The sequence below is a fragment of the Dromiciops gliroides genome, chromosome 5, assembly GCF_019393635.1.
Source record: "Dromiciops gliroides isolate mDroGli1 chromosome 5, mDroGli1.pri, whole genome shotgun sequence".
In the NCBI taxonomy this organism is placed as follows: Eukaryota; Metazoa; Chordata; class Mammalia; order Microbiotheria; family Microbiotheriidae; genus Dromiciops; species Dromiciops gliroides.
Genome location: NC_057865.1, coordinates 210576535 through 210597904, shown reverse-complemented (window position 1 = coordinate 210597904; position 21370 = coordinate 210576535). Strand labels below are relative to the sequence as shown.

At 37.1% G+C, this 21370-nt stretch overlaps 1 protein-coding gene across 2 annotated transcripts in view; it reads right to left on the bottom strand.

Moving 5' to 3' along the window:
• Positions 1-21370, bottom strand: part of IPO8 (importin 8) — a 164565-nt gene that overhangs the window by 92700 nt on the left and 50495 nt on the right. For both annotated transcript variants that reach the window (XM_043968290.1, XM_043968291.1), the window contains 3 exons: positions 12190-12279; positions 9577-9671; positions 2102-2186 (listed from right to left, as the gene is read on the bottom strand). In XM_043968290.1, the coding sequence (XP_043824225.1) occupies positions 2102-2186; positions 9577-9671; positions 12190-12279 (270 nt within the window). The remainder of the gene's footprint in view (positions 1-2101; positions 2187-9576; positions 9672-12189; positions 12280-21370) is intronic.

Here is a 21370-nt window from a genome sequence, read left to right as displayed (position 1 = left end):
AGGTAGTTAAAGTTGCAAAGAAGCACTTTAAGGTTTGATATGAAAAACTTCCAAACAATTAGAGCTGTCCAAAATTCCTATTCAAAAATAGGTTGCCTCAAGAAGTGATAGGTTCCTCCTTATTGGAAGTTATCAAACTGAGACTAAATTACCACTTGTCATCAAGTTCTATGAATCTTTGATACCAATATTCTCAGTTCTTTGACCCAAGGCTTGAAATTTCCTTCACATTCAGTTATTATTAATAATAGCAGCTGAATTTATATAGAGTTCAGTTGCATAAAGCTTTTACCAAAGTCAATAAGCATTTTTAACATTGCTATGTAGTAGTTAGGTAGTATGATAAAATATCTATCTATTGTGCTGGAATTAAAGTCAGAGGACCTGAGTTTACATTTTGGCTCCATGAACTAAGTGACCTTGGACAAGTCATTTAACCTCTCTGGGCAACAGTCTCCTCACGTATGAAATAAGATTGAACTTCTGACACTCCTTCCAACTCTAAATACATCAACTACAATCTGAGATAATCCTCATGATAGCCCTATAAAGCAAGTACTACAGGTATTGCTATCCTTCTACAAAAGAGGAAACTGAGACAGAAAAAGAGTATGTAATTAATTTGTCTATGGCCACCCAACTGTTAAGTGTCAGATGTGGGAAGTAAATCCACATCTCTCCTATATTGTATTATAATATACAAGAGGGAAAAGGACCAAGACACCAATTAGGAATAAACAAATAAGCTAAAATTCAAACATGGATATTGTCCCTCAAAACAATCATATATGCTTATTTTTGTTCAGATCTAAAAGAAAATACTAACAATATCTAAGTGCAAGGATTTTTCCTCAAATTAGGACTCCTAATTTTTTCATAAATATATTTTGCCTCTTATACTCCAAACTTTTTTTAAAGCTCTATCCTCCAATTAGTGCTAAACTACAGTGATGCTAAAGATGCATGGCTCATGGGGCAGCTAGGTGGCGCAGTGGATAGAGCACCGGCCCTGGAGTCAGGAGTACCTGAGTTCAAATCCGGCCTCAGACACTTAACACTTACTAGCTGTGTGACCCTGGGCAAGTCACTTAACCCCAATTGCCTCACTAAAAAAAAAAAAAAAAAGATGCATGGCTCAGAGACAAAAAAACAACTTGCACAAGGTAAAGGGGAGTTAATGATAAAGCCTAAGTTAGAACTAGTAACCAGTTTGGCTCACTCTTTTCTTAAAATTAGTCAGATTATAAGCAAGTTCTGGTCATTTCGGTCCAAAGTGCAGAACTCCTTGAAGGCAGAAGTCCCAGATGGCCTAGTTATAAAATTGTCCTCTATTAAGAATATGGCTGAACTGTGGAGTATAGATGCTGAATGAACCATACTATTTCTTTTGTTTTTGGTGCTGTTGTTTTTTCTATTTTGAGGTTTTTCATCATTGCTCTGATTTTTCTCTTATAACATGACTAATGCAGAAATAGGATTAATGTTATTATGTATGTATGTATATATATATATATATATGTGTGTATATATATATATATATATATATCCTATATCAGATTACCTGCTGTCTAGGGGAGGGGGGAGGGAGGGAGAAAAATCTGAAATTGTAAAGCTTGTATAAACAAAAGTTGAGAACTATCTTTACATGCAACGGCAAAATAAATAAATAAATCTGAATTTTAAAAAATAAAGAAAAAATTATTAAAAAAAAAAAAAAGAATATGGCTCTGGGGGGGGAGAGATTCTAATCTTCATAAACATTTACAGATTCTTAATACCTACTTCCTAGGTTTATTATGTGGAAAAGACATGATATCCTTTAAAGCACTATGTAAATGTGAGTCATTATATATTGTTTTTGTTTTTGTTTTTGTTTTTTTGCGGGGCAATGGGGGTTAAGTGACTTGCCCACGGTCACACAGCTAGCAAATGTCAAGTGTCCGAGGCCGGATTTGAACTCAGGTACTCCTGAATCCAGGGCCGGTGCTTTATCCACTGCGCCATCTAGCTGCCCCCGTCATTATATATTTTTAAAATTGGTAACAAACAAATCCACAACGAAAATACCCTTCAACCTAAAAAGGAGAAAGATGGTATTTACCTGTTGGATTCCTACTGCATAAGTTTTCAAAAAGAATTCTGAAAATTCAAAGTATTCCTTGGTCACATTTCCTGGGCTTCCATATCTTAAAACACATAGAGAGAAAGGGTTTCAATACTTGGATTTTTAAAAGTAAGCATAAGAACTTAATGAGAACTACAGTGTCTTGCACATAAAAGGTCATCAGTAAATGTGTTAAATGAATAAATAATTTCTGTACATAAATTTAAGGCTGGTCCTAAGTATAAGTAAAGGTGGACACAAACATAAATTTTAATTCTTTTGTTATAAGAAACAAAAGAGCTAAGATTTGTTCACAAACTACAAGGATGAAGAAAAGCATCTCTCTCCTTGTTGCTATCTACTATTTACTAACCCCAGGTTACTCTCTCAACTTCCTTGATGACTTTACCATCTCAGAGTCTCTTCTACCTATCCCTGGACATAATACAATATAAATATATAATTCAATATAAATGCTGATGACTCAGATACTTCTAATTCAATCTCTTCATAGTGACTTCTACCTGCATTCCACTTTCACCACATACTAACAGTCATATACTAAATTCGACTATCTTCCAAGATCTGAAATTCTTAAAGATTTCTGAAATTCACTCCAATCTTACATGTCCCCCAGTCTATAGATCTTCATTTTCATCTGCTCTCCAGCCCCTTGACATATGCCTCTTGTAACGATTGGAATGACGCCACCTGCTGGATACTTACTGTAGAAGAGTTCTGCCCATGAAGCAAAGGTCTTTGAGGGCAAGACCAGGCTTCAGGAAGTGACGCGGACTAGTGGGAGGAGGAAGGAAGAGACTGGCGCTCGGTCTCGCTCTCTTCCTTTTGGACTCTGGCGGAGAGTGGAGCTAGAAATGTGCTCTCCCTTTAATAGATAGGAATCTAGGCCTTTCTTTCTCTTTACCAAATTCTTATTCTCCTTAATAAATGCTTAAAAGCCTAACTCTTGCTAAAGCTTATAATTTATTGGCGACCACTCATTAAATAGTTTAGACAGTTTAGCTAGAATTTTAGCCCTTAACAGATGGCTGACCACGAAGAGGAAAGCTAACCCTCAGTCTTCTGATCTGCTGGTTGGGTAAGAAATTTCCCCTCCCTCTCCCTTTAACTGCTAAGTACTGGTGTACTGGCTGTGTTTTTCCTTTGAATTTTTTCGAATGGACCTTTTAAACTCCCTAATTATCCTATTTTTGATTTTGGTCTGTTTAACCAGACAAATGGGAGATAAGATCATGTTAATGCTTTGTTTTTGTGGATTTTCTATTTTTCTTTTTCTTTTTGTTAAAAGAGCCAGCAACTTACTCACACAAGGAAATATCTCTCCCTCTCCCAACCATGCTTTTTCAGAGAAACCTGAAGAGATTCCTGCAGCTTTTCCCAATTCTAACACTAATTGTTGCTCTAATTTTGCATGCCTGGAGGCAATGACCCACCCTCTAGAAGCTTTTAATCCCCTAGCACCTGGAGGCAAAGTGGGGGAAGAGGAATCCAGGCCTGAGTTCAAAATCAAGTCTGATTCAAATTGCTCTGGTCCCTCCCCTCCTCCCCAGACCCCACCCTCTACTCCTCCCATGGCCAAGCCCATTGCTTCCCCGGCCTGGGAAGTCCAGAGAACTGATGCGCATGCTCAACTTTTTCTACCTGCATTTGCAGCTTCAGGCTCAGCCCTTTCCCAGCCTGGCTGTGCTTCTGAGACAACCTTAGAAAGCCCTTTAAATTCCAGATATGCTTGTTTTGTTCATAATTTTGCTAACCTGCTTTTGTCTTTAATTAGTAATCTTATAAAGCATTTGTATGGTGAAAAGCCCGACAGACAATATAGAGGGGTTAAAGAAGAAAAACTTAAGCTGAATAAGAATGACAATCAACATAGTTCAAGACTCTGCTTCTTTTGCCATGGAAGGGTATATATTTTACAGAAATGTAGAAGTAAGCAGCAAGGTATTGATATGAGTATTGGGGATTTTAGATATCGGAATCAAGAGTGTTCTGAATTCACTCAGATTATTAATGTCAGTTCAGAGGTTACATAGGATTTCTATGCTATTACATATACATTTTGGAATTAATGGTATAGGTTTATTTTCATAGAGATTTTAATGCTTTTGAGATTGTGTCTTATACTTAGTTTCTAAAACAAGGAGAATATTTGTAAAAGCTTTTTATAGTCATGCGATCAAGTTTATATTTTGTAATACTCATTAATATTAAGTTCATGCTCATTTAGATTTCCTTAGTTTGAATTTCACTGTCTTTTATTGTTCCATGTGTATTTTCTTCTATACATTTATCTAATTTTAAAAAATTGCAAGATGGTTTTGATTTCATAATACAGTGTTAATTCTAGGAGTATTGTGCTCCCATATTCTGAGTTGTTTGTTTTTGTTATTTTTTCTCAACTGATTATTTGATCAAACTCTTTAAAGCATTTCCCTGGCAAATTGTTTGCCATGGCAAGTGTAAATTGATTCTAGAAGTATTATTTTTGATAAGCATATTCCAAAAAAAAAAAAAGAGGGGAACATTTGTAAAAGTTTTCTTTTTTCAGAAAAAAGTTTTCTTTGATATTCTGTTGTGCTTTAACTTGTATTTAAATATGTTCTGATTTTTCACAAAAGTAATTGTATACTAAGTGCAAAAAAAGGGGTATTATTTGAAATTGTTGCATAATTATATATTGTGTTCTGAGTCAAGATGTATTCACATTTTTTGCAATCATTTATTATCCTCAATTTTTAAATCCATATGAGACTTGGATTATGGGAACTTATCATTTAAGACATTAATTGCCTTTATTCTGAGTTATCAGATGCCAGTTGGCCAAGATGCCATCCAATCACAAGAGGAATACATGCAAAGAGCAGACATTGAACTGTTACATGAGGGGAGACATGCACGAAGTTAAGGTATGGCCGAGGGAACGGCTTTTGACAAATGTTGAGGTTGGATTCTCTTGGTTTAATATTTATTTTATTTTTCCCCACAATATTGTACAGATGGCTGGAAGTATTCATCCCACCCATCTCACTTCTACACCTGGCTTCTATGCTCCCTCCTATATGCCTGATGCCATGGACATCTTAATCCCATGGATCTGATTAAGTCTGACTCAGTTTCCTCCAATATGTTCAGTGGCATGGACGTATATTCCATCCACCTCTTTTAAGCCTGGCATACTGTATGGGCAGTACATACTGCTCAAGTGTGGGAATGCTCATATCCCATCATTTCTCTGTTCTTTTATGGTAACCCCCATAATTATCTCAGGTGTCATGATAAATACAGTGTTGAATTTGGCCTTGACACCTGTTACCAATTATATTAGATTTTTTAATTTCTCATAATGGCATGAGGATAATTAGGCAGATGATGCAAAAAGTGATGAAACAAAGATAAAAAATTATTTTTAATAATTAATATCGCAGCAATTGTCTTCTCAATTACCCTCCATAAGGGGGGGACTATAGTAATATTATAATTTTAAAGAATGGTTCAATTTTTGTTTTATTATATGTTTCATGTGTAACAACTAAGATTCTGAATTCCCTTAGACATGTTTTTGAAAACTTTCATTGTTTGATTTGATTATTGACAAAGCTATTTTAAAGTTGTGTTAAGCTCAATTTTGTAGGAAATTTTCCTGGCTGATTACCAGCATCCATACCTCAACTCCTGAAAAGACTTCCATTCCACGACTACACCTAGAGGACATCTGAGAAAAGACTTTCAGAGACTTTAAATGAACAGTTTTGATTTGTTTTTGTTGTTTTTTTTTTCTCTTTCTGTTATAATATACACCATCTGTAACATGTATTCTCTGCAGAGGCCCTCCCTTTGCAAGACCAATGTCAAAGCGTCGGTTCATGAGGACAAAAAAAAAAAAAATCGCCCCTCTGGACAAAACTTTCCTCTCTTCCTTTTCTATATTGTTGTTCACATATTATTAGTTAGCAATAGTTATTATATTGTTTTTACTGTTGCGTCAAGGAAACATTTTGTTTCTTGAGGAACAACAGGGGGGACTGTAACGATTGGAATGACGCCACCTGCTGGATACTTACTGTAGAAGAGTTCTGCCCATGAAGCAAAGGTCTTTGAGGGCAAGACCAGGCTTCAGGAAGTGACGCGGACTAGTGGGAGGAGGAAGGAAGAGACTGGCGCTCGGTCTCGCTCTCTTCCTTTTGGACTCTGGCGGAGAGTGGAGCTAGAAATGTGCTCTCCCTTTAATAGATAGGAATCTAGGCCTTTCTTTCTCTTTACCAAATTCTTATTCTCCTTAATAAATGCTTAAAAGCCTAACTCTTGCTAAAGCTTATAATTTATTGGCGACCACTCATTAAATAGTTTAGACAGTTTAGCTAGAATTTTAGCCCTTAACACTCTCCTCCATTTTGGCTTCATATCCAATTTTAACCCTATGGTCAGCCACCAAGATGATTCACCCACCCTAGAATGTCTTATCTCTTACTTTTTCCTCCCACACTTTACTATTATAGACCTTCTAATCTTGAACCCTAAGTAACTCATTCAGATTTCTCCACTCCTATTCCAGGTATATCAGAGAAAACACTGAAACTAAGTACTTCACAAATGACAAATTTCTAATACTTAAGTTACTTACTACTCCTCTGCAAGCCATTTTTCTTTCTTTCTTTCTTTTTTGAGGGGCAATGAGGGTTAAGTGACTTGCCCAAGGTCACACAGCTAGTAAAGTGTCAAGTGTCTGAGGCCCGATTTGTACTATGATCCACCTGAATCCAGGGCCTGTGCTTTATCCACTGCACCACATAGCTGCCCCCTGCAAGCCATTTTTCAATGATTTCTCTACTTCATTCCAAGCAATTCCAAAACTTTTCTTCTCAAGGCCTTCTTCCACCCTCCTACAGATCACCTAATTTACTATTTTACTGAGACCATCATAGCATTCAACATAAGCTTCCTACTCCACACTTTAAAACCTTTCTCTATGTTCACCAATCCTCTCTTCATATCCTACTTTCCTATCTGAGAAGTGCCCACACTCCTATAATCTCTCTTCTACCTAGATCCCTTCACCTCAATCCTCCTCCAAGACTTCTCCTTTCCATAACTCATCCCAGTATCTCCAGAATCTTCCATTTCTCTTTATACTAGGCTCCTTCCCATCTGCCAACAAACATGCTCAGCTTTGCACCCCCCCATTAAGGCATATTTCCTCACCCCTTCTCTGCCATTAGGCCCCTATAAAGTTTCTTTCTTCTCATATATACCTAACTTCTCAAAAAAGTAATCTATGCATAATGTTTCCATTTCCTCACTACTTACTCAGATCTTCAACCTCTTGCAATCTTTTGTCCCCATCACTCTAATGAAACTACTTCCCAAGAATTCATCACTGACCTCCATTACCAAATCTAAATGCTTTTTGTCCAGTTCTCTTTGACCTTTCTGTAGCATTCCTGACACTTATTTAATTCTACCTTGTGGACATATTTTCTTCCCAAACACCACATTCTCCAAAATTTCCTCCTACTTCTCTAACTCCTCCTTTGCTCTTTTTTTTTTCTCTTCCTGATTACCTAATACAGTGTTCCCCAAGGTTCTGTCATTGGTTCTTTTCTCTTCTCCCCACTATCCCTTGGTGACTGAGCACATACAATCATTCTATCACTCCTACAGAAGTCTAAATCTCCAACAGTGATCCTTCTTCAGAGCCTTCACACCAACAATGTTATAGGATATCTTTATCTGAATGTTCTACTGGCACTTCAAAATGAATGTCTGAAACTAAACCGATTATATTTTCTCCAAACCTGAATCTTCCTTCTTCTCTATTCCTGTCAATGGCAACAGTATTTACCCAGTCACTCCTGTTTGGAACTTAAGAATTACCTTATAGTCACCCTTCCCTCATCAATTGTGAAGTTTTAATGTTTCTAGCTTAGCAATTTCTCACAGCTCTATTTTTTCCTCTGTATTCCCACTGTCATATCATCATTTAAGGCCATAATTACCATCTGCCTGAATGAATTCATAAAAGTTGCATGGATTCATCCTTCCAATCTATCCTTCATATTGCTGCCACATTAATTTTACACAGATTTGCTGATCCAACCATGTCTCTTTTGCTTAAAATCTTTTCATGTCTACTTTCTTTGAATGTATCCCTGCTATATACTAAATAAAATTCAAAGTCTGTAACCTATTATATAAAGCTCTCCATAATCTGGAACAACTTGATCTTTTCAGCTTTGTCTCGCCACTCCTTCATCTCACCTCCACAAGTACTATGGGTTCCAAGTTATACTCTTCACATGCTTAGTAATGTCCTATTTCTGTGCCTCACTCCATGTTGCTTCCTATGCCTGGACTGCTCTTCACCCATTTCTCCCTACTAAATTTCTACCAATCTTTTGGGGCCCAGCTTCAAATTTCATCTCATTCCCTAAAGTCTTCTCTTATCCTGTCACTCAAAAATTATCAATACTATATTGGACATTTTATGACACTAGGTTTTCACCTTTAACATAGCTTTTTGCATTATATTTTTGTATGTTTTTATCCCCCTATCTATTGGATTATGAGCTCTATGAGAGGAAGGATTGTTTTACCGAATTATTACATCTCCTCCAGGACCTAGCACAGTGTTCTACATGTTGTGAGCAATCAAAAAAGAAAAAGGTTTCTTAAATTGTATTTCAAATAAACTTAGTAAATCCTATTTATATAGATAAAAATAAGAAAGAAGATAATTCCTAGACTCACATATGAGGATCAAATAGCTTTTATCCAGCTAAGTATCCTTAAATGACCTCAGGAAGAAATTATTTTTTTTTCTTTGAAGCAACTCTGGATGTATAATATTTTAAATTGCAGTGAGGTCTCTCCCCTTGTAAAAGTTCTATTTTTCCTTTTTAAAAAAAAAATATCACCTTTCTCCCAGAATATTTCCTCTTACAAAAATAGTTATTTGCCATATGTGCTCACAGCACATTTCTAGAACTAAGACATTTTTTTAAAGTTAAAAGAAATTTTTCTAATCATTTGGACAATAACATTGTAATAATAATTTCAATTTCCTATTTTATGGGTTTAAAACCAGAGTTTTGCATAGAACTTCTAAGGAATACCTTCAAAAGGTTATAAAAGAAACAAATCATTTACAAATTCTAGCAAGGTATAGAGGAATTCTGCCCCTTCTTTCTGAAAACTGCATTCCAAGAGGCATAGCAATATCATTTCTATCATATGAGAAGCATACAGAAGTGTCTGAAATAACCTCATGAAGGTTACCAAGTCAAAACCTACCTACCCTCATAAACACAAGCCTTTTTAGGGGAAAAAACTAGAAGTTTCTTCCCTCTTAGATTCCAAGTGACATATAATCGTAAGTGCTACAGCCCTGGAAAGGAAGTATCCCACAATGAAGGAAATACTATAGATAGAAATATTAATTCACATTAGAATATTACCTTTCAAAAAGACGAGCTACAATGTGTAATGCCCACTTCTTACATTTCCACCATACCAGTTCTGGTCTATCATCTTCGTCAATCTGTAAAGTCTCCTAAAAGAACAGATATACATTGATTGCAATCAAAGAATCAATTACAAATATAGAATGATTAATGAATCAACTGTTAAATACCTATGTGCCAGGCCCTGTGGCAAAAGCTGGGGATATAAAGACAAAATGAAAAAATCATAAGCATAGATAAGAGCATATAAACTTCTGTTATAAATTAAACTGAGTCACGCTAAACTATAATTTGTTTTTGTTTTATATAGATCACAATAGCTTAATACATCAGGATGGATTTTGGCTAGAGCTAAACAATGCTATCACCTTTCCTCGTCTATAATCCTTTACAATCTGGCTCATGGCTACTTCTCCAAAATTATTACATATTTTCTTTCACATACTCCATGATCCAGGTAACTAGGTTGTAACTGTTTATATACAATATTACATCTTTTATCTCCATGCCTCTGTAGAAGCTATCCTCTCCCAGACCCAGAGTGAGTTTCCTCCTCAGCTCAGCTTCTTAGGATCTTCAAAGTTTAGTTCAAGGAGCACCTTCTATATGAGGTCTTTCCTGATACCCACCCTGATACTTATGTCTGTGAGTACATGTTGTTTCCCATCGATACAATGTGAGCTCCTTCAGTGCAGGTGCTGTACCTGGCACATAAAAAAAATCACTGTTGACTACTTTCCTGCCAGATTCAAAAGGCATTTTTCCAATCTTTTGGTTACAATGACATAATGCTGAAAACACAATATTAGAACCAAGAAAAAGCATTATATATAATGGGAACAAACGAGGCCTTCACAATCAGAACAGGGATAAAACAAAAATGTCCACTATCACCACAATTATTTGACATAGTGTAGTATAGAAATGATATGTATATGTATATATATATTTGGATATCTATATATACATATATATATAGATATGTCTATTCCACAATAACATGTGTATATACATGTACATCTGTATACACACACAGAGTTGTTCAGTCATGTCCAACTCTTCATGAGCCCATGAATCATACCACACCAATACTGTCCATAGGGTTTTCTTCACAAAGATACTGGAGTGGGTTTGCCATTTCCTTCTCCAATGGATTAAAACAAAGAGAAGGTAAGTGACTTGCCCAGGGTCACAGAGCTAGTACGTGTCTGAGGACAGATTTGAACTCAGTTTCTTCCTGATCCCAAACCTAGCACTCTAACCACTAAGTCACCTAGCTGTGCTTATTATATAATATAGAAATACTAGCTATAGCAATAATAAATTAAATATAAACAAAAAATAAGCATAAGGAAAGGAGAAACAAAATGATCAATTATTAGAGATGAAATGAACATTTACTTAGAGGACCTAGAAAATCAACTAAAATATTAATGGAAACATTAACTTTCCAAAGTTACCAATATCACACACAAAATCTAGCAGAAAGAAATTCCAATTCAAAATAACTATAGAATGTATGAAATATCTAAAGGTCAAGACACACACTATATAAAAGCAACTATGAGGGCAGCTAGTTGGCACAGTGGATAAAGCACTGGCCCTGGATTCAGGAGGACCTGAGTTCAAATCCGGCCTCTGACACTTAACACTTAACTAGCTGTGTGACCCTGGGCAGGTCACTTAACCCTCACTGCCCTGCCAAAAAAATAAATTTAAATAAAATAAATTTTTTTTTAAAAAAAGAAAGAAAAAAAGAAAAAAAACAATGGTGAAATCCACCTGCAGAAACAAATGGTCAAAAATCTAAAAGGAAATAATGAAAAAAGTGGGAATGAAGGAGGCATAACTGGACCAGATCTCAAAAAAGAAAGCAGTTGGGGGCAGCTAGGTGACTGTCCTGGATTCAGGAGAACCTGAGTTCAAATCTGGTCTCAGACACTTGACACTTACTAGCTGTGTGACCTTGGACAAGTCACTTAACCCCCATTGCCCCGCAAAAACAAACAAACAAAAACAAAAACAAAAAAGAAAGCAGTTACTACAAAGCAATTATCATTAAATCTTCTGGTGCTAGTGGAGTGCAGTGGGAAGGGGAAGGCTGAGAAAGCAGATTTTTGTTTGGTGGGGGGGTACCATTTACTGCCAGTTAATACATAGACTGATCAGCAAAACAGATTAGGTGTACAACATACAGAAGCAAATAGCAATAGATAAATCCAAAGACTCCAAAAAAGACTCGTTATTAAACAAAAAACTGTTTGGAAAATTATGAAGTAGTCTTAGAAACCTCAGTCAGGTAAAAACCAACATGTCACAATATACACCCCAAAAGGCTCCAAGTAGATACAGGACTTAAGACTCCATATTCCATCAGGATCTCTCCTTGGCTTCCACTTCATGGAAAAACATCTCCTACCTTCCCCTACCCCAAGGATGAGCTGATCAACTGAAATCCCATCATCAAAATAGTGATATGCACACAATCATCTTTGAACAAGTTCAAATTTAAAATCAATACAAAGATTTTTCACTCAACCAAAATCTGTATTCAGCAAGCACCCAATCCCCAACTATAATTCTCCTTAAGGAAAAATGTCTACTTACAGGGGGAACTATTCTATCAATGATTGTGCGGAAGATCTCCATCCAATGCATCATAGTCTGGTTGTTCACCAACTGAAGTGGTAATGCATACTAGGAAAGAAGAAAATGAAAAAATACATAAGCTAATGTTTTGTTATGAAACACATTTCACCTAAACAGATCGTTATCTGCCATCAATAAGAAATAATGTACTCCACCAAAAGCAAATTCTCCAGATAATATAGTAAAATTTTTAGTTAAGTGACTTTATTACATTGTTTATTTTAAATCTTACTATGGTATTTTACACTGCTCTTCTTTTTAAAATAAGGTATGCCAGATATAAGTTTTTAATGATGCTTCAGGGTTACCATCATCACCACCAAATAATGTATAGTGCTGATGTTTTAACGTCTCTTCCTCTGTTTTCCCAGTCACTATGCCTGCTTCTTGCAGCTTTTTCCATTCTAATATGTTGTAGTATAAAAATTCAGACAATGAAGATTATTAGAATTCTGAGCAAATTAAAAGCCAAAGCTCAGTGCTGGATTTTCCGAGAAAATACAGCATAAAACTTCAGTACAGACATGACAACGACAGTTTTGCCTGTTAAAAAAGCCTTAAAAAAACCCCAAACCTTACTTCCTACTTCTCTACTAAGCTACTCACTGTTGCTGGAAGTCTAAATTCCTGAGAAGTAGCATTGTGGTGCACTTAAAAGTGAAACATACTTTGACAAAAACATATTTTTGTGATAAGATGAAAAATAAACCAAATAACTTAAATATACTAGGCTATGTTATGTGACACATACAAACATATAATAGATTTGTGTGTATATATATTTATACATACATCTTTGTATGCATACATACAGAATGTATGTATTTATGTATTGTGTGTATATATACACATATTGTTTCTATATATTTATATCAAACATATATCATATACCCATATTATATAAAATTATATAAATATTATAAATTTATTTATACACGTTGTAAGTCTCAGTGACTAGGAGGATAGCAATAGCAACAGGGAAGTCAGGAAAGGGGCAGAGTTTGGACTTTGGGGAGAAAGATAATGAATTAAGTTTTGGACATGTGGAATTAAGATGTCCAAAACTTAATTCACTATCTATAGGACATCCAATTCAGATATCCAGTAGGTAGCTGGGAGGTGAGCTGAAACTGAAGTTTCACAGAGAGAAAAGAATGAGATGTGTAGGTCTGAAAATCATAAGCATAGAGATGACAACTGAATTCATAAGAACAAATGAGATCACCAAATGGTAGAGAGGGAGAAAAGAAGAGGCTCCACCCCAGAGAACTGGAGGATGCCCAAAAATTTTTACATTTTTTTCCTTACATCAAGCCTAAATTTTCCACTTCTCCAGGCTAAACATTCCCAATTGTATCAACCAATCCTTAAATATGACATGACCTCAAGGAGCTTCACCATCCTGGCTACCCTTCTCTGGATGTCCTACTTCCTAAAATGTGGCACCAAGAACTGAACACTATACTCCCAGGTTTGGTTCTAACAAGCTCAGAATACAATGAAAAGATCATCTCCTTATTTCGGGACACTATACCTAACACACTGTAAGACTGCATTCCTTTTTTTTTTTTCCTTTTTTTCTTTTTGGGGGCCACACCAAACTACTGATTCGAGTTGAGTTTTCAGTCCAGTGAAATTTATAACACTCTTTTAGACAAACTGATTACTGGCCAACAGTTCCCCCATTCCTACATAGCAAGGTACCCTGAGAGAAAGGCAAGAGGCAACATACACCGTGGGGGTCAAAATATTGCTACCAACTCAAGTACCATCTCCCATTAGCACCTAATGGAGGCATCACAAAATCCACAAGCCATGACCCATTTTCCAAACCAGACCCTAAATCACCCAAGAGAACAAACCCCATGGAGATCTGGCCTGGCAACTATCTTGGTCAGTACAGCAGCCCATGCCTCCTCAGTAGCCACAGTTACTGAAGATCCAAAAAAGAAAATTCTCAGTGCTTGAGTCATCAGCACCATGAAGTCAATCATTCAACCAGTAAGCATCTGTTAAATGTCTACCTTGTGGCAAACAACATGCTAGATGCTGAGGATAGAAATAAAAAGAAAGAAATATAAAGAATGAACCTTGAGGTTCAACATCAGAAACAGGAATGAATTTATCCATGGAAATAATACTTCAGAAAATGCTTTGCAGCTACAGTCTTTTCCAGTTGCCCTGCAGCTGACCCTCCTATGTGTTTTTGTTGTTGTTTAGTCTTTTTTCAATCATGTCTGCCTCTTAATGACCTTTTTTGAGGTTTTCTTAGGAGGCAAAGATACTGGCGTGGTTTGCCGTTTCCTTCTTGTTGATTGAATAAACTGAGGCAAACAGTGTTAAGCAATTTGCCCAGGGTCACATAGCTAGTAAGTTTCTGAGGTCAGATTTGAACTCAGGAAGAGACTTCCTGATTCCAGGCCCAGAACTCTATCCACTATTTCACCTAGCTTCTATCTCTCTATATATCAGCGCTCTGAAGTCAGGAACTGTCTTACTTTTCTATTTGTAGCCACTATAAATAGCACAGTGCTTAGCACAAAATAAAAACTTAACAATTATTTTTTATTTATTCATTGGTTCATTCATTTTTTTAAACTTCTAGCTTCAATGCCAATTTTGGGGGGGGGGCAATTGGGGTTAAGTGACTTGCCCAGGGTCACATAGCCAGTAAGTATTAAGTGTCTGAGGCCGGATTTGAACTCAGGTACTCCCAACTCCAAGGCCAGTGCTCTATCCACTGTGCCATCTAGGGGCCCCCAGTGCCAATTGTTTTTAACCTCACTGTAATATTTTATATTTATCACTACTAAATTTCATTTTTGTGGATATTGAATACTAAATTTCAATCACAGTGGATATAGAACTATTCTCAAACCCTGAAGAACCTGCATTCAAGTCAGGCCTTTGACACATTTCCAGCTGAATTATGTGACCCCTTTACTTAATTACTTAACCCCTCAGCGATCTAGTCACTCTAACACTGTAAGTGGAAGAAAAGAAGTTGACAAGAATTAGTAGAAGGAGTAACAATGAAATCATAGGTCCAATTCCTATCTCCTAAATTTCATCTTATTGAATTTATCACAAGGTTATCACTCATGGAAATCTTTTTTGTGGATCCTGATTACCATTCAGTAGGTCAGCTATTCCATCCAGCTTCATGTTAATACAAATTTTATCAGTTATGTCATTTACACCATTATCCAAATTATAATAAAAAATATTAAACAACACAGGGTCACACAAAGCACCTTGAAGCAATACACTAAAGAGGTCTTGCCAAGCTAACTTCAAACACTTAATGACTACTGCTGGATTCAGTCAATTTGCCAACTTCTAAACCCAATGAATTGTACTACCACTTAAACCACATCTCTACATCATTTCCACAACGAGTGAATTTATTAAATTCTCTGCTAAAATCTAGATAAATTATTACTGAAGTATTCTCCTAATCTACCAGTTGACTGTAGCCAGAACAAATCCTAAGAACTTATACCAGGCAAGGCATGCCAGTTTTTCAACCATCCTTGAGGTTATATTGGCTCAGAGGACTGAGGCTCAGACCACAGACATAGTTTACTGGTATCCTGAGAATAAAAAGGAGAACAAGGCAAGAACTCTCCCCTCAGGCTTTGGACAGAAAACCAGCAGCATGAATAATACAGAAATAACTAGCACAGAAAACTAACACTAAACTTCATTAAATTCATCTTCAATAATCATCCCTTCCTGCTCTGCTCTTAATGTCCTTCCTGTTAGGGCTAAGTAAACCTTTGTCTTACCAGTAAAATGACTGGAAGGGAGGGAGGAAGGAAGAGAGAGGGACACAGGGATATGACCCTCCACTGAGATGGAAAGTGCCCCACCCCTTCGGCCTAGTGATCTGATCTCAAAGTCTTAAAGCCCCTAAGAGTCCATAATTTCTCTCTCTCTTCTTTTTCTCTAGAGAGGCAATAATGGGAAGCTACTATCCCCCTTTCTAAATATAGGCATATCAACTTAAAAAGTGCTTCATAGGGTCTGCACCGAGACATTATGTAGATATGATAAATTGTTGCTGAAACAAGAAATTTTGCAAAATAACTTATGGCTGAACCCCTGAGGTTGGGGCACTCTGACCAACCCAGGAGAGAGACTTATCGCTGAACATCCCAGGAGAAAGATTTATTGCTGAACATATAGCATTAACCCAATTACCACATTTTGCTCAAATTAGATGTCTGTAAAGAGTATAAAAACTGCTTGGTTTCCTAATCTCGGTGTGTCACACCTCCTGGTTGTCCCAGTGAGTGTGGTACACCTTTCTTTCAAAAGAAATAAAATCAGTGCTTTGGCCTCCTTTCTCCTCAAGTCTCTATTACAGGGGTCAGTGGGTGTATTTCCCATCCCACTCAAAAGGAAGAAAGGAAGAAAGAAAGAAAGACAGGTCTGGAGAGACCCATTTTTGAGGAAGTCATTTCAACCCTTTCCTAAATGTTCATTACCCATGTCTTTATTACATGCTAGAATTCTGACAATTTAAGTCGAGCCCACTAGTCAATTCTTTGCACATTTTTTCCAACTTTTTAAAAATAATGTGCTAATTCTCCTTTCCCTAAGATCTTTCAAAGATAACTGACAATGGTTCAACAATTACATCTGCCACTTCTTTCAAAATGCATGCAAATAGATAGGCAGAGCCAAGATGGCAGAGAAAAAACAGGCAGCTGCCTGAGCTCTCCCCCGTTTCCCTCAGAAACGTTAAATCAAGCCTTTAAATGAATTCTAGAGTAACAGAACCCACAAAAAGATGGAATGAAATAGTTTTCCAGCCCAAGATAACTTCAAAAGACTTCTGGAATGGTCTGTCTCACATGATTAAAGGTGAAGCACAGCCCAGCAGAGGTGGTGTCCCAGAAAGTCAGCAGGAGGCAAAAGCACAGATCAGCAATAGAAGCCCCACAGTCCTAGCTCAGTAGGCCAGTGGCACAGCAGGCAAAGTGCTTGTTCCAGTGCATAACAGGCAAACCTCGAAGCCCCTGAGCACAACAGGCTCAACTACGCAGGGCCACCATAGTGCAATGGGCAATCCACCAGTACCAGAGGCTCCAGTGCAGAAAGCCAGTAATTAAGCCCCTGAACCCCAGTGCAAGAAGTTTGGGACAAGTGCTCCCTATACCACAGGAGCAGAGCTCAACTTTAAAAGTCACATAATAGGGGGCAGCTAGATGGCACAGTAGATAAAGTACCAGCCCTGGATTCAGGAGGACCTGAGTTCAAATCCAGCCTCAGACACTTGACACTTACTAGCTGTGTGACCCTGGGCAAGTCACTTAACCCCCATCGCCCCATTTAAAAAAAAATGTAGTTACCCTGCTTATCTCTTAATTAAATCTATTTTAGCTGTGAACTGATCCAACCATTCTGGAGAGCAATTTGGAATTCTACCCAGAAGGCTATCCAAGAGCATACCCTTTGACTCAGCAATACCAACAAGATCATTAAAAAGGGTACAAAAATATTTATAGCAACTCTTTTTGTGGTGGCTAAGAAGTGGAAATCAAAAGAATGCCCATCGATTGAAGAATGGCTAAAAAAACTGTGGTATATGATGGTGATGGAATATTATTGTGCTATAATAAATGACAATCAGGATGACTTCAGAAAGGCCTGGAAAGACATATGTGAAATGATGTATTGTGAATTAAGCACAACCAAGAGAACATTGTACACAGAGACAGCAATATTGTTTGATGAGGAACTGTGAATGACTTGACTATTCACAACAATACAATGATCCAAGACAATCCCAAAGGACTACTAATGAAACATACTGTAACGATTGGAGTGACGCCACCTGCTGGAGAGTGACGGTAGGAAAGCTGCGCCATGAGGAGAAGGCATCTGAGGGCAAGCCATGCGGTCAGGTCCTTGGCATCAGGAAGTGACATTTGCTTGTGAGTGCTGTCTATCAAAGCTGCCAGCCAATTAGCTTGGAGCTGTGTGCGCATGTGGGGGGATGCTCCCAGCTTCACAGGAGGCGTTGAGTCTTTTTGGTTCCTGACCTCGCCATGACGGGTCAGATGATGGGGTCTCTTAGAAATAGTTAGATTTTTACCTTTCTCTCTGATCCTAATGCTCTTTAATAAATACTTAAATACTCTTACTAAAGCTTATAATATATTGGCGACCACTCATTAGACTTTAGATAGTATAGCTAGAATTTTAGCCCCTTACAATACTATATCCACCTCCAAAGAAAGAACTGATATTGACAGAACAGACTAACGCATGCTATTTTTCACTTTATTTCTTTTTTTTCTTTTAATCAAATTTCCTTGTACAAAATGACAAATGTGGTAATGTTATACATAATCATACATGTATAATCCATATCTGATTGTTTGCTACCTCAGGGAGGGGCAAAGGGAGGAAGGGAAAGGATAAAAATTAGAACCCAAAACTATAAATAAAAATATTTATTATTTTTTTTAAAAGTTCTAAACCACTATTGATTAGAAAAATGCAAATTAAAACTACTCTGAGGTACCACCTCATGCCTATCAGATTGGCTAATATGACAAAAACAGAAAATGATAGTCTTAGGGATATCAGAAAACTGGAACATTAATGCACTCCATTCTGGAGAGCAATTTGAAACTGTGTCCAAAGGGCTATAAAACTATGGATATCCTTTGACCTAGTAATACAACTACTAGGTCTACATTCCAAAGAGATCACAAAAAAGGGAAAAGGATCCACATGTACAAAAATATTTAGAGGAGCTCTTTTTGAGGTGGCAAAGAATTGGAAATTGAGGATATACCCATCAAATGGGGAATGGCTAAACAAGTTATGGCATATGAATGTAATGGAATACTATTGTGCTAAAAGAAATGATGAGCAGGAAGATTTCAGAAAAACCTGGAACAACTTAAGTGGACTGATGCTGAGTGAAGTGAGCAAAACCAGAAAAATATTGTACACAGTAACAGCAACATTGTGTGATGATCAGCTGTGATAAACTTAGCTCTTCTCAACAATACAAGGATCCAAAACAATTCCAAAAGACTAATGATGGAAAATTCTCTCCACATCCGAAAAAAGAACTATGAAGTCTGAATGCAGACTGAAGCATACAATTTTCAATTCAATTGTTGTTTTTTTGTTTGTTTTTTCCTGCTTGTGGTTTTTCCCCTTTTTTCTGATTCTTCTTTCACAACATGAGTAATGTGGAAATATGTTTAACATGATTGCACATACATAACCTATATCAGATTGGTTCCTGTCTTGTGCAGCAGGGAGGAAAGGGAGAGAGAAAAATCTGGAACTTAAAATCTTATAAAAACAAATGTTGGGGGCAGCTAGGTGGCGCAGTAGATAGAGCACCATCCCTGAAGTCAGGAGTACCTGAGTTCAAATCTGGCCTCAGACACTTAACACTTACTAGCTAGCTGTGTGACCCTGGGCAAGTCACTTAACCCCAATTGCCTCACTTTAAAAAACAACAACAACAACAAATGTTGGTGGGGGCAGCTAGGTGGCACAGTGGATAAAGCACCAGCCCTGGATTCAGGAGGACCTGAGTTCAAATCTGGCCTCAGACACTTGACACTTACTAGCTGTGTGACCCTGGGCAAGTCACTTAACACTCACTGACCCACAAAAAAACTCCAAAAAAACAGATGCTGGAAACTATCTTTATGTGTAACTAGGAAAAAAATAAAATACATTTAAGATTTTTTTTAAAAAGAACTAAATCTCTTTTAGGGCAGTTAGAAGAAGTACACATAGACAAGGCAGTGTGAGCATAAGTTGACTTCAATGAGATGATATAAAAAAAACTGAGGTGGGGAAAAAAGGATTGTACTAGGAGAACAAAAAAGTCAGGTAGACTAGGGTAAATTATATCACATGACAAGGCATGAAAGACCTCTTACATTAGAGGAAAAGAAAGGAGTGACCATTGTCTGAACCTTACTCTCATTGGATTTCGCTGAAACAGGGAATAACATACATACTCAGTTGGGTATAAAAATCTATCTTACCCTAGTTGGAGGGGAAGGAGAAAAGAAAAGGGAAGAAGGTGGGGGGGGGGGGGTCACCTGATAGAAGGAAGGGCGGTTTGAGGGAGGTGGTGGTCAGAAGTAAAATACTGATGAGGAGGGACAGGGGGAAAAGAGAGAAAGAAAAGTATAAAGAGGGGGAAAATAGTATGGAGAGAAATACACAGTAATTTTAACTGAGTGTAAATGGGATGAACTCTCCCATGATACAGAAGCAGATAGCAAAGTAGATTAAAACCAGAATCCTATAATATGGTGTTTACAAGAAACAGAATCTGAAGCAGAGACACACAGAATAAAGGCAAAAGGCTGGAACAGAATATATTTTGCTTCAGCTGAAGTAAAAGAAAAAGAAAAAAAAGCAAGGTAGCAATCATGATCTCAGACAAAGAAAAGCAAAAAATAAATCTAATTAAAAGAGACAAGGAAGGAAATTATTTCTTGCCAAAAAGAACGATAGTCAATGAAGTAATAGCAATACTAAACATATATGTACCAAATGGTATAGCATCCAAATATCTAAAGAAGTTAAATAAGTTATAGGAGGAAATAGACAGTAAAACTATACTAGTAGGGGACCTCATCCTCCCACTCTCAGAACTAGATAAATCTAACCACAAAATAAACAAGAAAGCAGTTAAAGAGATGAAAAAGAATTTTAGAAAAGTTAGATATGATAGGCCTATGGAGAAAAGTCCTCAGTGGTACATGGAACCTACACATGATCATGTATTAGAACATAAAAACCTCACAATCAAATGCAGAAAGGAAAAAATTTTAACTGTACCCTCTTCAGATCATGATGCAATAAAAAGTACATTTAATAAAGGGCCATGAAAAGATAGATGAAAAATTAATGGGGGGGGGGGCAGCTAGGTGGCACAGTGAAAAAAGCACCGGCCCTGGATTCAGGAGAACCTGAGTTCAAATCTGGCCTCAGACACTTGACTTCCTTGCTGTGTGATCCTGGGCAAGTCACTTAACCTTCATTGCCCCACCCCCAAAAAAATCAATTGGAAACAACAAATCATAGAAACAATCAATAATTTTGTCAAAGAGAATGACAATAACGAGACAACACACCAAAC